Below are 18,402 nucleotides of genomic sequence, written 5' to 3'. Positions count from 1 at the left end.
ATAGAATCGACGCGAGTATTTTTCACCAAAAACTTCGGATCAATTCCTCATCGTCTCTTCGCGAAGTCGTTTCCAAGATCATAAAAAAAAAAAAAAAGAAAAACGGCGGACGGAATTTTTTTTCGTCCTTTTCCAAAATCGCCATTACAACAGGCGCATCTACGATATTTGTAAATAATTATGAAAACTAATTCGAATCAGGCACTCGAGTACGTAACGAACATTCGATAAGTCGGGTAACAGGTGAGAGAAAAGGACCGCGTAATGCGTGACGGTGGGAGGCTTTGCAGGGGGCAAAAGTCGAGAGATCGAAGGAGTGGGAGAGGAGAGAGGAGAGAGGAGAGAGGGGAGAGGAGAGAGGAGAGAGGGGATGGTAAGAGTTATAGGGGGGGAGGGGGGTTTTGCACCGAGCGACGAACGCGGACTTGGAGAGTCAGTCTGCTTGAGGACTCGAACACGAAAGTCGTGCAAGGGTCGGTTGCGCGGTGAATACGAACGGTGGTCAAATCGTCGGTCATTCGTATCCGAGACGTACCCGTCCATCCATCCATCCATCCATCCATCCATCCATCCAACCGTCCGTCCGTCCGTCCATTCGTCCGTCGGTCGGTCAGTCAATAATTGAGTAAATCGACGATTTGTGATCCTGGTCGATTCTTTTTTTTTATTTATTTATTTTTTTTATGCATATCGATCGAAGGTGGAACGTTGGCCGGTTCTTTGTTCGCGTAATGTGTACGGTTGTGTGAAATTGACCACATGCGCGGTGCGTGTACACGATTATTATATATACATATATATACACATATATATATATATAAATTGACACACATGTGCGTGAACGTACGCACGCAGTGGACGTAAAATATACATGGTGCGTTTTATATGCTGGATTATTGTCGTCATTATTATTGTTATTGTTATCATACGTACGAGTTTATGCAAATTGGCGAAATTTGAAGTTTGTCAATTTTTTCTCCTTCTCATTTTTGTTCGTTCGTTCGTTTTTTTTTTTTTTCTTCTTTTTATTCATCGGACAACGATTACGTAGTTGGGTAATTTTACACCAAACGTTCCTGAACTTTGTCCTTCCTATTTGTTTCAACTTCTTCGTCTTCTTCTTATTCTTCTTTTTCTCTTGCTTTAAATACAATTTTCGATACTACCTTCTGGTTTATTTTTCTTTTACCGCGTTGTACGTGACGTGTGTTGGAATTAGTTATGTATCATACCTCTTTATTGTATATGTATACGTGCGCGTGTTAGATACGCATGGTTAGAATGCAAATGATTTTTAACGATTAAACCGATATAAAACGTTGTCGAATTCGCATGGCGTAAAATAAACAGTATGTACGCAATTTTTAAAAATTCATAACACACGTATCACTTTTTTTTATTCATTTTTTTTTTATTTTCACATACTTGTTACGTACGTGTATAATATATTCTTGTGCTGTAGACGGTTTCTTACGTAAACGATTATTTATCATTGTACGGGATGAGGTGTGCATGAAACGGATTAATGTTTTGCAAACATTCATAAATCTACATAATAATACGTAACCATCGTTTAAAAGTATAAAATTAATAATAATAATAATAATCATAACGACGACAACAACAACAACAACAAAAACAACAGTAACAATAATATAAACAGCGTATACCAATAACGAAATTTACAAACATAAATCTTACGAACAGTTAGGTTCGATTGTATAACATCCCGTTGCAATTTCAGCGCGTGAAATTAAAACTTTGATTAAAAATTAAGCTGACGATTGGGATATTAAATTATAAACTGTAAGATTTAAAAGTATTATACAGCTCTGCGTACATGAAAAAGGTGTATAATCAAGAATTTGTGGAATTTGCCGATAGTTGCTGATATTTGATAAAGTTTGAATTATTTCAAAATCAAATGCGACTTGATCGGGAGGTACGATGTTTTTTTAATACTATAAAAAAAAAAAAAAATGATACGCGTAATATCGATTAGAAGAAACAGCCAGACGTTGACTCGCGGTATCGTCACCACCTGCTCTTTAATCCATTAAATATTAATCGTCTCGCCGGCATAGGACGGATATTTAATCTTTAAATACAGAAATGAAAGAAAAGAAAGGAAAAAAAAATATGAATATCCTGCGCGAATTTTATCCTCTATCTTAAAAGAAAGAAAGATCTTAACGCGTTTAATTGAATCAGCGCCTTTGATTGTAATCGTGGTACTTACCGCAGATCGCGGTGCGCTGAACATGCGACTTTTTACCCAAGAACATATACGAGTCTATTCCGTTGGGTGAAATTGAAGTGATTTGATCTAAAGTTTCACTATACGTCTCTCGGGAAGTACCTTGAATAATTTCTCGAAGAAATCTGTTCCCGAGATGAAATACCCGTAACGCCTATGTGTATTTATATTTGCGTATATCAGTGAATAGATATATACTTTCTATTCGTAAAACACTGACACAAAGGAACTTAAAAGAGGCGATACTTTTTTTCGGGTGACGAAAATCGGTGCGCGCGTACATTTGTTTCAACAATAAACGATAGGTACTATAGGTTTCGGTTGGAAAATTTTCAAGCACAAGTTTTCCGGTTTTTCGAACGAAGGTAACGCCGGATTATTTTTATACCGTGGCAAGGTGAGACCTTTTTTATTTCTTTAGATTATTCCTCGATTTGACATTTAGGAGCCTCAAGAATTTATAAAATAAACACGAGACTCTGCGTATACACATTTATAATTATTCTAAACGTCTTAGCTATGCTAATATAATTAAGGGGACGGTTTTATCCAGCAGTCATGTTTGAAATACCAATTTGTCACGATGTTATTCGGAATTTTGTCAATCGCGGTGATAGTTCGGTAATAGTAACAACGAGAGACTTAACGTCAACTATTTACCGCTGTTGACAATATTTATTTATTTCTCTCTTGTTTTCCTTCCAAGCAAAACTCGTCGTTGGTATTGTAATTCATGGCGCTCAGTGAAATGATTGATCAAAAGATTTGATTAATTTTTTTTCCACACTCGCATGAAGGAATTATACATTCACCAAGGTTGACTCGTATATAATTACTAGTATAGTAGGAAAAAAAATACGAAATTCATATTACAGCAATTATCGGTAATATTCCATAGGCGTGAATTATGACGCTGAAGATTATTTTCGACTTTATTACGTACGCATCAGGGTTCGGAAAACGGAACTCTTGTAGAATCACTTCGTTGTCCGTCTGTCAAGGCCCTTTTTCTCAGGAACTGGTAGAGATATCGAGTTAAAATTAATATCAAATACCAAGTTCCACGGTCCCTTGAAGGTGTAAAAAATTGAAGCTTCGGCGCCAACGCGATCAAAAGATACAGCCATTTATGTCACATATTTTGATACTCTCAAACTCGTGCATCAAAAAACCTAAGTAGGTACTTTCCGGCGACCTAGAATTATGAAATATGGAAAGAGGGAAAGTCTCGCGTCACAAGTAAAGGAAAAAGTTGGAAAATCGTTCATTTGTCGTCACGTCCCATGAAAAATAATAATTCATATTGTACGTAACCCTTAGGGCGCGAGTTCTACTCGCACTTGTTCGGTTTTCTTCACTTTTTCATCCTTATCGTATTATAACCACGAGTGCGGGAAAAGAATTTCGTCTAATTTAAATTTAACGAATTGTTTTTCAAGGAACTCGGTATAGAATGGCATTCGAATGGATAGTTATTGTATTTCTTTCCATTTCCCGAGAAAATTGCTTCACTAATTACCGACTTACATCAATTTTATTCATTATATTCCGATGCGTCTTGTCTTCGATGAAAATTAACGTACGTTAGAAACGTAGAACTCTGCTTGCGATCGACGTTTCGAAATCGTAACTGATTCCAACTGCCACCAACTAAACGGTTATAGTAAGCAGACTTCGGTAATAACGGTTTGAACGAATTGGCAACTCGACTCGCCATTTCTCACGTATTACGTTAAGTGTATACGTATAACGTATAATCCCGGAAACATGTTTTTATAGTGTGCGCGTAATTTGTTTAAACATTGATTAATTTCCATATAAACTTATTTTTCAATGATTACTCGACGGTATATCGAATAAATAACATAGCAAAAATTAATATAAAAATTCGGGAATAAATTAAATTGTTCGATTAAAAAAAAGATTAATAAATAGTCCAAAAAACTAAGTATAATACCTATAAAAAAAAAAACATTGTGCGGATATGATTTTGTCCCGAAAGTAAAAAATACCCGCGTCATAATAACGACGGCTAAATAATAACGCGAAACGTGTTTCAAACATTATATATTAGATATATATATATATCTATATATCCTGTATAAAACCATTCGTCAAACAGTGATTTCATACGGGCGTATTAACTCTATTTTCCAGATTCTCCATCAGCAAATATTAAATATACCATAAAAATTTTAAGGCCTATTTTTCACCGAGAGCTAGCGGAATAAAAACAAGGCTCTTGCCGTTTTACTTGACGGCAAATTAACCGGAAGAGCCTGTGATCAAAACTCAATCATGCTAATAACGTGAGTAATGAAAAAAATTTTTTAATTATAATCATTTATTAGACAAGTATATATGTTGAACAGAACTTTCGATTTTCAAACTCAAGCTGGAAATGGTAGGATGATCGTATTCGTACGCAACTCGTTGGAAAAGTTTCTTTCGTCTTATGTATAGGTATAATTTTTGTAGCTGACACATTATACGAACTCTGTCTGGGCAGTGATTATAATCGAAACGTCTTATACGAATTGTAGGACGGAAAACTTTTTCACTCTTACACACTAAATGCTTACTTATATACAATATGTACCTGTATTTATTTAATCTTTGGTATACGGATAGTGCAAAACGTAACGGAAATAGAGTATACGTGCTCTCACCTTGAATTACGCAACGATTTACGAAAAATTACATAACGTTGAATGTGAAGAGGTATAAAATACAATAAAATCAGCAACAAAATTAAAACTCAATTTGAGAAAGAATAACAAAGATGTGATGAAAATAGACAAGAGTGAATAAAGCGAAAATTAACAATAAATAGAGAGAAGCTAGAAACCGAAAGAATTATTTAGAAGATAAATAAACAAATAAAAAGATAGGGATAGAGAGAGAGAGAGAAACAGAAAAGGTGGATAAAAATAAAATTTGTCAAGTAAGAGAAAAAAAAAAACCTGTTAACCAAGAATTTCATGTTATACGAGTATAAGCGTATTAATTTTTATCCTTCACGTTTGTACGTTATTTTCGAGGCAATCCACGTACGGCGTACGATATCACATATTATGAGGTGTAGAGTTGCGACCACGCAACTTTTCGATGGTCAACTAGCGTCGAAACCACCTTTTTAAATCTCGAAGGACAAACAACCTTTATAGTATACTCATCCGGCTAGTTTCAGGCTGGTTCAGTTTTCGATTCGGAAATAAAGACGACAAATATTTAGGAAAGAGGATGAAAAGTGTAAAGGTAGAAATATCGAAAAAAATATAAAAATTATAAAATTTATCGGGTCAAAGTTTTGCACTTTTCACCCCGACCGTATAACGAAGGGAGATTGCTTGGCTCGTTTTTACTTTTAGATTCTTTGTTACTTCGCACTTCTCTCTTCTTTATCATTACATTATATCCGGTAAATAATAGGCGATTTTCCGTGGAGCGTAACCCGCTGACGACGTTACGATCGCCGTAGCGCACAAATGCATGAATATTGTAAATTTTTCATAGTTGCGCAACCGGCAGGCGTCCATGGCTCAAAGCACATGGCTCAAAGTCCAGCTCCGAAGCCAGAATTGAGTTTAGAAAGGCCTGCGCACCTTTTTACCTTCACATTCTGCTTTTTCAAGCGTTATTTACACAAGTTACGCGCGGAATATTATACACGTATGTATAATGTATACGTCACTATGCGTATTACGGACCTGGGCAAACGAGTATAACGGAATTTTCATCTCTTCCTCAAACGATCTTTTTTGCTAAAACGATGCCGTCGTGAATTAGTTAAAAATAAGAAAAAAAAAAGAATAAACGACGAATCTCATCGCGTAAGCACAGCTTTACCTTTGATGGCAACTGAAATCTACTTTCAAAACTATCCGTCACGAGACGTTGTATCGTTGATGGAATTATTTTAGTCAAACCAGGTGACAACATTATCCCATAGAGTACGGAATTTCTTAATTTCCATTGTCTTGTATATGAAACGTGTGGGGAAAAATTTCACCTAACAATTTAAGTTGAAATTGTTTACCCGTAAGCGTTACGTCGGGAATTTCGGACCTTACGAAAACAACAAGATGATTCACACTCGTCGTACAAGGATTTTTACACGATACTGACTTGATAAAAACAATCGGAGGACAGTTGCTGTTGCAAATATTATTAAAAATTATCCCGATGTGCGTAATCGCAGAGGATAATTAAAAAAGGCTGTAGGTACCATTTGCAATAAAACAAATTCAATTTTCTTTGGAAAGAATGCATGTGCCAAACCCCAAGGCCGACGTTTTCAGAAAAAAAGAAAACTATTTTGGAAAAAAGTAGCACCTACAGTTTTTTTAACTTTTCTCTCCAATTAGTTCCAAGGTGTAGCAAATGCATTTTTCGCCATATCGCAAATGTCAAAATATACCTGTCACTGCGTAAAAGGAAAATCGTATTCTACGAAGAGGAAAAAATTTTGAGGAAAGGATAAAGAACTTTGTAATCGCTTGTCGGTCAAAGTCTACAATTTTATGTACGAGATTTTTTGTCACATTAATTATCGATCAGAGTCCAACGATCTTGTTCTTGTAATATTCCGTTTTTTCCTTTCTTTCTTTGCTCGAATGTAACACGAGTGAATGTGAACTCGCAATCAACCGAAAGGTTTTATTCCAGCATTGATTTCATTCGATGCCTGAATTGTACTATAAACTTTTCCATTGACCACGTCATGGTGGACCGACTGATGACGTGTTTAATCACGCCTGCTTAACGTGTGTCATGTTTTTGTCGCAATTGCTGATTCGCGTAACTTTTAATACCTCTGGAACACCCGTGACTATATTATTTCAACCTGTTAATTGGGAATTTTTAATGGAACGAAGAACCGATGCGGCGACTGCCGATTACAGACACGAATTCCGGGTAATATATGTTGTAACGGTTTTTTTATGTGATTTTTCTGATTTTTTGCCACGACTGTACGTGTAGAAAAGTGCAGGGCAATCTGAGATATTGCAGAATTCGCCACGAGCATGTTTAGTAAAGACAAATAGATAAATCCATATTCAAAACAGGTTCCACGAACATTTTTTTCCGAAGAATACTAGTTTTTAGGGGTCAAATTTTAACCTGCCTTGTTAAAAACCTTACGCAGCTTGAAATTCAACTTCAATTCTTAGACTCAACCTGCTGATGCTGGTATCAAGTGGTGTAGACTAATCGTGGAAAAATGAATTTGTTCAATGATCATTTTACGCGTCTAGTTAGTTTTCAACCAAACCAGTCGTTAACCAGATACGTGTAATATACAAGGACATTCGTATATTCTGGAATAACATTTCTTCATTCACCGAAAAATCGTCTATTTTGTGTATTTATTGCTGGACTAAGGCAGGGTTGAAATTCCGAATTCGAAAAATTCCGACAGCACCAAATTCTGAATTTTTTGCTCGCGAAAATTGAATCAAAGAAATCGAATTTCGACGAAACATTAAAGTTTCGAATGGTCCGAAACCCGACAAGTCAAAGTTCGGAAAGTACGAAGATGAGAAAATTTCGTTACTTGAATATTCGTTATCTTGCATTTAGAAACTTTGAGCCGCCGGTCTTCCGACCGATCGAAACTTTGATGTTTCGCAATAGTTTGATTTCTTTACTTCAAGTTTCGCCACCAAATAATTCGAAATTGGGCGCTTTCGGAACTCTTCGAACTCGGACCTTCAACCCCGACCCGCAATACTTTACCCATCGTAAAGTAAACCAAGAGCGCAATACGTAATTGCATAATGCACCATATTTTCATAAAAAATCATTACACAATACAAATCTTGAGCTTAATTAATATTACACACGTCGGTATAGCAATATCGAAATACTGTTCGAACGATATTCACTGCACTAATACGGTCGTGAGTGTACGAATCAATTCTCAGTACGAAATGATTTCACATATTGTTCCAAGGTCACAAGTTCTCTGAACTTTCACTAACAATAAGTTAATCGGTTGGTGCATACCTATGTTTCCAGTGCTTTTACATCGAAGCTCCAAGTTTCTCACAATCATTTCAACAATCGAAATTGGTTTGTTCAATTTAGAGTGATGATTTTTTGTCATTTTTTTACTGTGCAACATTTCCGTATGTACCCATTTTTGTTTGTGAACTGGAATGAGAATAAAATTTGCTGTGCTGTAATTTGATTTTGTGAACTATAAAAATACATGTCATAGTATATCTAGAAAATATCCTTTATCCGTTTCGTCACTGTGATATCGTGTATAACCGACTGAATTTTTCGTTTTTCTCATCATCATTGCGAGCGTAGATTTCTCGCATATTCAGCATGAATAGTAAGAATTATAGCGCACCTTAATGCATTTGCAGAATCTGCTTTCTCGTGTAAAAGATTTACCGTTTAAGTGTCTATACGCAACGCGTGAAGTTCTGAATTATATTTCCTGAACAATAATTCCGTTCCAGCATTTACAAGAATTTCAAAGACGAAACGACTCGTCAAATTTCACTCGAATTATTATCACGGCGCGTTTTTCACGGGTGAGCGGATATCTCTATCGAATATCGACTATCAAATAAAAATGTGCAACAGACCACCACTGCTTACCGTGATTTTACTTTCATATCAGTTCCATCAAGCATGTGCTCTACGAACTTTCTACTCATATTCACGTACACCTTGCCGTACACCTGGATTTTCTGTTGAGAAATCATCCGCTTCGGATACTGAACGATAATTCATGTATTTACCGTATAACATACAAGAGCCAGAGTTTTAACCGTCGTCGTCACAGTGCGATTCGATCGAGCCTTAATTTACGAGTGTAGCTACAGCAGGACTGTTTCCTTCCTCAATATTGCCGACTCGTCGCCGAATGCTGTACTTGTCTGTAAAAATTGGTGTAAAAGTATGATGAATTTTTTCTACCACCTCTTTAACTCTGTGAATCACACGTTATTGCGCTGCGCCGAATTATGTAACGAGATAGTATTTAGTGGTTTTTGGGGTCGCTGATTACGAATCTGAAATCAGATTTCTAAAATTCAAGATGCCGGATCCGGTATGACCGACGAAAATTTCAAATTTGATCTAATCCGGCCGAAAATTTTTGAAACAGGTGATGAATTTTCAAAATCTGATTTTAGATTCGTAATCAGCGACCCCGAAAATCCCTAGACAGAATTTTTTCTCCAAATTCGATCGAATTTGAAATTTTTATCCGCCATATTGGATCCGCCATCTTAAATTTATTGAATTTACGATGGCTCCTCTCGTCGAGGGGACGTTTTTTCTTTTAAATTCACTTGTGAAACACTTTTTTTCGTCCTGATATCGTTAAATATTTATCCTTACAACGTAGTACGTAATATTGATTGACCCTGATCAACAAACGATGACATTGAATTGACTTTGTAGAAAATAGTCTTCTTGATATAGTGAGTCATTGTAGAATTAAAACAAACGAAACTATACGACAGATATTTAACAATTTTTAAGCGTTTTTAAATGAAATATCGATATCTAAGCTTTTCTTGATAACTGCAGTATTTCCAATTTTTGCACTCTCAAAGAGATTTTCATAGCTTACGAATATAATGATTCATTGAATACTCAATGCGCGATTATCTCGTAATGAAATTGATAAAAGGTATTAATTTTTAGCCAACCAATCTCTTCATCTTCACCGTTTATTAAAGTCAACCGTTTCGTAGACGCGTATAAATGATGTTACACAAATAATGCTGTGGTGTTATACATGCGTGTATAACGGAATGCAAATGCGTGCAACAATCGACGTATACTTATTATATAATTGCGCAAAATGATTCGTGGACGAAAAATTGCGACCACGCATACCTGGATAGTAGAACGAAGTTCGGCACGAGGCTAATAACATACCTACATACGTTTGTCAATATATATTTGAATCAAGCCATGTGTAATAATGCTTAGCATTCGAAATTCGAACTGAAAGATGTCTCGTAACGTTGCGTAACGTCCGTTTCTGCGGCTGGAATACCATTTGGAAAGGCCTGCAGCCTTTGGCACATCGCCTTTGTTACTGGGCCATGGTCAGTGCAAATTTTTCAACGAATTCCTGCAGTAGACACCTTCGCCATTGTTTATTATTATATTGCAAGAGGCGCAAAACCGCGCAGCGTTCGCGAATTCCGCAAGGATGTGAAATTATTCGCACACCTCGTTTTATTTTCTAACAAAATCGATAATTCTGAACGGAATTTCGATTAAGAATGACCAAAAATAATCGATTTGCGACTAAATATCAACATATCTATTCGTGTCATTCATTATTATTGTCTTACTTACTAATTACCTATCCGATGTGGTAAGTGAAGGATGGCTGAATATTTTCACCTGAAATTGAAAAATATTTTCAATGAAACTATAAATTATGAAAAAAACTTTTCCGCTATTAAGACTACGTGCTGTAATTCAAAAAATTTTTGTTTCGTACGCACCGTTTCAAAAAAATACGATACAATCGACTAAACGATTCATTTTTACCGATTCAATCGAGGCGTGTTCGATTATTTTTTTGGACTCGATTAATTGATGCATCGATCATTCTTGGCTTAGTAGCCATCGCTATTCTCTGTCACCCTCATTAACGACGAAAAATTTGTTACCTCCTGTCAGTGATTAGCCACCGACTCACAATTCTCGCGATTTTGCGCGCCAATTATTTTGCTCACTTACGCGCGGACGCGTTGAAGCATTCATACGGCAATTGTCAGTCAATTTTTCACTACCCGACAAAGCGCTCAAATTGTTATGTAGACAGCACAATAGAGCTGCAGGTGTTGGTAATTGATGTGAATAATTGTTCGCACGCTTCCTCAGCGATGATCGTCGTACATTTTCACTGAATATTTGCTCGTTCGACTGAATCGCAAATCTAGGTATAATTTCCGCGCACGTTTTCACGCCTGCAGATCATTGTAACCGAGCAATTAGAATTGTTTCTATTTTTACGAACATTTTCCCCTAAATCTGAGCTTGAAATACTTAGTTTATTCATTTCTTCAATGCGATGAGCTGTATATTTATAGTTGCAACAATGCGTTTTAAAATGGGTCGTCCAAAATTGTGACAAACGATATTTTTGCTTTCACCGAACTACTTACTCCTGAATAAAGTGCAGTTCCTGTATTTGCGAAACAAATTAAATCGGTCGGAATTTAAAGCGTCAGCAACATTTCAAGGCGAATTATAAACTGTGTCGTATAGAATTCTTGTGCAAGCTGCTAAATCGCTTCTTAACGTTTTCAAGCATTATAGCAATGAATATTTTGTAACGAAAGACACCAGAAATCGTGCGACGAGATAAAAGGATGAATATCCGCGAGTGAAAGTCAGCGGTTATAATCCGTATAACGGGGACTATCGAATTCGCTTATAGGATAGCTTATATTTGTAGGGAGTATGGGTAAAAAACTAGAATTAGTGATTGATAGAATGACCACAATATCACAACTTCATTGACGCGAAAATTTTATTCGGAGAATTTAAAAGCGAGGTAAGTTCAAGTACGGAAAATTCAAAAATTTATTAAGTCGTAATACGGAAACATAAAATATAGAAATTAATTCTGACGATTCTACATTTTGGTATTCTGTATTCTGACCTTCCTAATCTTTTACTTCTGCATACTTTGACTGTTACAATTTTTAAATTCTATACATCGCGTTTTCCCTTTTTTCAAAATTCGATATTGTAGCCCTTCAATTTTTTGATCCTTCTATATTTTCACCCCCCCCTACCAATTCGTAGAGCTTAATAAAAAGTATTTCACAACCTCTCCAACGATCAAAAATGCTCAGTTTTTTATTGGTCATTCTAGTCCAACCGCGGTTCGTTAATTTCGGGAATTCGAGTCATTGACCAAAATAGTTACGATAATATCGAATCACTTTTTCGAATCTAATGAACAGTCGTCAAAAATTCCAACGAATGGTTGGCAATTTCGTTTCCATTCATTTTCCATCTATTATGAAACTACCTAAGTCGAGGAATCAGTTATGAAATACGGTGAATCTTGTGGCTGTAGCAATTCAATATCTGTCTAGTCACTTCCGCTCTGCAGCATCGTTATGGTCAGAGTGAGAATTCTCTGCTGACGAAACCTATAAGCGGAAAGTAACCTCCGGCGAAATTGAATGATACGATATTAAACGTACATTATATATTTGAAATCATGTAATTGTCGATTAATCGAACTGCCAGACTAAAAGTACAGTATCCATTAAACATGGGTATTTTCAATCCCGACTAAAAAATTTAACGACCATCCCATAAAACTAAATGTCATTAAAATAATTAAAAGCACGTAAGACATATTTTTCACGATTTCCAAATTTTTTCATCCCTGAATGGAATGTTATAATTCTTATTAAAGAAAAAAAAAAAAAGTAATGTTTCCACGTTTTATTCGCTTGTCACTTGGCAAAGATTGTAGAAAATCTTATAATTACTGTATTCTCTTCTCGGTCCGATCCGTGTAAATTATAATACACACCGTAAAGCGAAAGTTATCATAAATTAAAATGAAATAAAGAGAGAGCATGCGGACATAAAGAAGATAACATCGAATCGCATAACGTATTATTGCAGGTGATTAAAATTTTAGTAAATCGCGTGTTGGCAGCCGCGGTTTCTTGCGTGCTCGTGTCACGTTCTTTTCGATTTGTATACCTATAATAGGTGGCAACTTGCCATTCCGTTGCAACAGTCACGGCACTGTAGGCGTGATAAACGCATTCGCGTTAATGCGAGTAATCCAGACCGCCTGTGTATTAGGCTTATCATTAAATCGGCCATAATTCTCATAGAGTGAGAATCTTTATCTCCTCGCAAAAGCGAATTGTCCAGGTGACAGATTGCACGCATGTCCTCGTTAAAGTTTCACAAGTACCTCTAGGAAAATATTGCATTAACCTATACTTCCATTTTTTCTGTTACCGTCTCCCATGTTTTATGAATTTCATATTTTGATTTTCCTTTTCGATTTTATAACTGTAATAGCTTCGGCCTGTTTTTCACAGCTACATCAATCCATCCGAGTATAACAAACATCCAAACGATAAGACCCCGAAAAATAACGAGCAAACTTGGAAGATATATGTCCGTTAAAAATGCGTATAATGTGGGACAATTTGTACCATACATGAATATGTATCGCCGAGTGTTGCCAAGACAACAATTCCGGCAACCATATATTCCAAACCTAAAAGCTAATGGTGGCTCGGACGACCTTATGAGGAACGAAACGATCAATAAGTGTTTTTACGTCAGGACCTGTTTCGAGTAAACTAAGAACTTTAATTTTTCAACCGAAAATAAAAAAACAACCAGGCTTATTCAACGTACGTAACGTAACGCAGATGAAGTACAATATATGATCACTGCTGTCTTTATTCAACGATCAATTATGCAATAATTTTTGATTAGAAGAGTTGACATTGCATGGTCGCATACTATTACACCTTTAGTATGCTTCGTACCATCTACAGATTCTAATTTATTGGTATAATAGCACACGTGTGCTTGAATATGATCTTGAACCGGTGAACCTTGCAATTGGTTTTTTTATTTTTACACAATCGGCTGTGGTGTAAATGGTTTTTACTCATAGTTTGCGGTATTCATACGTGATAAATACAAGCGAGCAAACGAAGAATCGGTGTTAAGATGACAGCCTAGTCGTTTTTCCAAGAGAGAAATAAAAATCTCCGCCTACCGTAGCTGTGAAAATTCTCACGCCTTATACACGCATTTGTTCAGAATTGTACGCTTTGTTAGTTTTCCTTGGAGGTGTATTTAAACTGGTTAATTTTGCAGAATAATACATCAGTGTCTTTTCTTAGGCAATAAACAACTTTTTTTCCTGTAATCCTCTCTCTCTCTCTTTCTCTCTCTCTCACACACTTCGGTTTTTCGTCCAACATTACGGTAAAGGAATGCAGCTAAAGTAGGCAATCAACCGAGTTTCTATACAAGTGTACTTAGGCGGGTACTTTAACACGCGTGCGTTACATAGACGACGCAAATTTATGGTAAGTATACAAGTACCAGCACCGCGAGCACTTCGCGTATCATCGTGATTCGCGTTACACACATCGCGTCCATCTCGCGTAAATACGTATTCGCGTATGTACGTATTTGTTTTACATCGTCATACACGTGAACTGGTTGCCCAATGAAACCGAACGTCAGCAAAAAGAAAGCCATCGTCGTTACGTAAGGCTTGGGTATAACTATAACCACACCATGTACGCGTTGTATAAAAATAATACGCTGCTGCGAGCGTAAAAGCGGCACGGCCAGAAGTTGCACTGTCTGCGGGTACATGTGTGCATAAATAAACTGGTTTCTGCAACTACCGTAGTTCGTGGTCTCAGGTTTTCCTTCTAATCGAAGATCGTTCGCCCTGCACTGAGTCCGAACCGCCGCCACACGGCTTCTTGTTAATTACGTAAAAATTTAACGATAATCGTATAGATCATTTTTTATATCATACACTTGCCCGACGGTTTCTTCTGGTCGGATTCACTTTACACGCTCTCACCCCGTTCTTACCTAAATATCTTTGCACATCACCGGATTTTATTCGATTATAGACGGTGCAGTCGGCAGGCTATATAAGGAATGTGCAAAATTCGAAATGGGCAGTCAGTTTCAACGCGGCCAAGTTATATACCGAAACAAGTACGGCGTTATTAGTAGCCTTTCTAATTAATTGCAGAGACCTGGAACCAACGTTGAGGGTACGAAATAATGGTTACGACTTGAGCTGCACTTGCACGATCGTTGCGTAACGATCGAACTGCCGTATCGATTATTTAGCTTCCGAGGATCAGTGGCGGTCGTGCCATTTTTTTTTTAACATCGACGATGTGCGACTAACGGAGTTCCGAAAGAATCGCTCCTTCAGCGACTAATTGAGGAGAATTATAAACACGATTTCATTCTATTTTCTCATTACTTTGTTACAGTGACAATACGGCGACAGGAGGCGGTGGTATGATGGTGAATTCTAATTCGGTGAACTCGATGAACAGCGCGGAAGGAAATATGGACGGAACGATGACTCCGAACCCCGTTATGGCTACTCCGGGGATAAATAACGTCGCTTGGAACAGGCAGCAAGCCGTGAGCGTGCGACATGCCTTCAAGAACTACGGAAGCAGCAAAAATCCGAATCAAGTGTTGCAGAACCTCAACATGACAGTGGCCAAAGGTTCGATGTGAGTAGTCGTTTCAGTTTTCATCATTTCCTCAATTTCGTTGGTTAATCGCGGTGGACTGTAAAAAATGTTGTGTTCAAAATTGGCCGGCGTGGACTTGCGTGATACAGTTTTTTGGATCAATCCGGAAATTCAGCATGAGATGGTGTTGAATCGACGGCAAATCGTGTTCCATGTAAGTCCTCCTCGGAATATTTTTTACAATGATGTGTAAATTTGATTGTAACAAATTTCTGAAACTCTTCATAACGTCTTCTATGCTGGACGTCGCGTAGTCTACGATGCGAAAGAAGTTGAGTTAATCAATATCCCGTTCAAAGCTAGTCAACTACTTACAGTTGATGTTTGAATAAATAAATTGAAATAAACGGGCGAAGAAGTAAATACCATTACAGGTAGTTTAAAAAGTAACTGACACGTAATTACATTTAAGCGAACAAATCACCAGCTGTATCAACGCAAGGATACAAAGAATATCCATTCGCAGTGGATAAGGAAAATTCCATAGAACTTTGCGATTTACGTACGTATGCGTATTTATGTGATAAAGGACAGAGACTTGGATTTGTAAAGTTTTTCCACATTCTTAATGACGTAATATTCCGGTTCCCGTGATATTCCTGACTGGTTTAGAGCGAGATATCATTGATGACGACTTTTTCTTAAGATGAAATATGCGTTGCTTCGTGCTGACAACCTTGTCCCAAGAAAAAAAAAAGGATTTTTCTTCTTTTCTATGAGTACCTATATATTTTTTGTCCGCACTTTGACACTGAAATTTTGAACCGTTGTTCACCTCGAACTCTGAGCGTCTAGTTCAGGCAAAATTAGCACATTCCCGGCAAACCCGGTGTTAAAAAAAGCCTGTAGACATATTCCATAGTAGACATGTCTTGGTTAATAAGCCTTGGGACATTATTTTATAAATTATTTCTGTCATGTATAATTTATGAGCAAGTATACCATCCCAAGTCAACTGCTTTGATGTTTGGACAACAAATTTGCCCGAGTATGTACATATTCCAGATATACGCGGACGCAGAGTCGAACAACTCCGCGTATGAACAGTGAATCGGTGCTTAGAATAGATCGAGGATGTCTGGGGAAAAAACACGGGCAAATTTGTCATTAATTTCAAATTTTAAATCTCTTTTATTTCTGACTATACCCTGTAAGCAGCGATCCAAGATCGTAGCGTCACTTTGGATTCACGTCATAATCTCGTATGCGCGGCAAATGACTTTTAAATGGTGCAGTCCAATACAGATAGTCCCAGAGATTCTGAACCTTTCGTATGAACTTCACTCAGTGAGATTAATAAACTTACCTATCATTTGGCTCGTGGGGATGTCGCGTTTTTTCTACCAGTAACAATTAACACAATAAATGCCCACAAGCGTAACAAAATTGACGTGTTAACGAAAACCGCCTGAAAGTAGTGATCAAGTAAAGACAACAGTTTCAATAAATTTCCACTTGGTTATAAAAGTTTTACCGCCACGCGGACAGTTGAGTGTTTTTATGGGTTTAAGAACCGAGTCATTATCCGCGATGGGTCCCACGGCATGAATAGACGTAATTCCTTCAAGGGGGAAAGGTTTTGCTTTTTCTCACAGTTGAAGTATCTCGTAGGTAGGAGGTCTCCTACCTGTGTAAATTCTCGAAGTCGTAACTACGGTGTGAATTTACCGAAGAAAAAATTATTGTTGGTCTCGTATTTGTCTATGAATGTAGTTACTGTTACATATTGTTGAGCCGGTAGAGAAATATGGAAATTTTAGCAAGTCACTAGGCGCGTATCGTTACTTTTACGAACAACAACTGCAGGTACATGCAATATGCATACATATAATATGCAAGAAAAAAAAGATACCGCCGGTTTTTCCCCGGGATCAATCTATCCATACCCGTACATTCTATGACTTTGCCTTGAGCTCTCCTCAACATCACAAACTCGGAAAATTTTCCACGTTGATTCCATTCGACGTTCCTTCGTCAGAAACCAGATATTTAATGATTATAACAAGAGAGTCTATATGTATAGCTTGTTCGATATTGACGAAAATTATTTTTCACACTCGATGTGTAAAGTTTGACGATTATCATCGGTTCCTGCGCGTTTGCAGTATGAGCAATAAAAATTTACAAGAATCATATAACGCGTACACTTTGAAGTAGAACACGAGTCACTGAATTAGTTTGAAAGGAGGAGCGGTAGTGACGCGGAACTTTGATACATTGCGGATTTGAAGAGAAGAAAATAAAACTTGAGAGCGGATTTAGGAGAAATTGCATAGTTTTCGAACCGGGTTGTACAGGCAATGTGTAATATGAAGCTTGACGTGAAATCTTGACGATTCCAAATAGAGAAATACAGAAAGAACGGAAAAATGATACTTTCTTTTCACACGTCTCGGAACTGGCTGACTTCTATCGCCTGATGAAAAAAAAAAAAATTAATAAAAAATATTACAATCCGACGTGACTTTCCAACTATATGCCTCGAATTTGTACCGATTCGCTTTGCGATTCCGGTATAAAGTACAAGTACGAGGTGAAATATGAAATGGACCCTCCACGAGATCAAACTTCTCGGGAAGCTCTCTTCTAATCGTCGACAACGTTGTAGACGAAGAACGGCGGTGAAATGGGTGACGCAATAATCAGACCGGAGAACAAGACGAACGAGAAGACATTCTCCGAGTACTGGCGTGGCATGAGCAAAAATGAAAGTGATCGAAGCCTGGCACTCAACTCTTAAGAGCAGAGTATTCGATAGGTAACAGTAACTTGGCGGTGCATGGATATTTGCACAAGACTCGACGCTGCTGATCTCCGACTAACGCCTTGGCCTGTTCGCGCAGAGGAAAA

General features: G+C 37.3%; 2 protein-coding genes across 7 annotated transcripts in view; one reads left to right on the top strand and one right to left on the bottom strand.

Moving 5' to 3' along the window:
* LOC124300193 (pro-corazonin-like) overlaps positions 1–16,880 on the bottom strand; it is a 78,547-nt gene extending 61,667 nt beyond the window's left edge. The window contains exon 1 of the mRNA XM_046754000.1: positions 16,859–16,880. The gene's annotated coding sequence lies outside the window, so the exon portion shown is untranslated. The remainder of the gene's footprint in view (positions 1–16,858) is intronic.
* LOC124300157 (ABC transporter G family member 23) overlaps positions 1–18,402 on the top strand; it is a 50,273-nt gene that overhangs the window by 17,210 nt on the left and 14,661 nt on the right. Inside the window, exons 1-3 of one of the 6 annotated variants that reach the window (XM_046753894.1) lie at positions 444–766; positions 4,415–4,566; positions 15,280–15,531. In XM_046753894.1, coding sequence (XP_046609850.1) covers positions 4,556–4,566; positions 15,280–15,531 — 263 coding nt within the window. In that variant the 5' untranslated portion in view covers positions 444–766; positions 4,415–4,555. Of the gene's footprint in view, positions 1–443; positions 875–4,414; positions 4,567–14,933; positions 14,993–15,279; positions 15,532–18,402 lie in introns of those variants that run through there. The other 5 variants (XM_046753884.1, XM_046753902.1, XM_046753913.1 and 2 more) reach the window with 5 other exon arrangements.

Source organism: Neodiprion virginianus, chromosome 1 (assembly GCF_021901495.1).
Source record: "Neodiprion virginianus isolate iyNeoVirg1 chromosome 1, iyNeoVirg1.1, whole genome shotgun sequence".
Classification (NCBI taxonomy): domain Eukaryota; kingdom Metazoa; phylum Arthropoda; class Insecta; order Hymenoptera; family Diprionidae; genus Neodiprion; species Neodiprion virginianus.
This window is presented reverse-complemented; position numbering and strand designations above follow the sequence as displayed.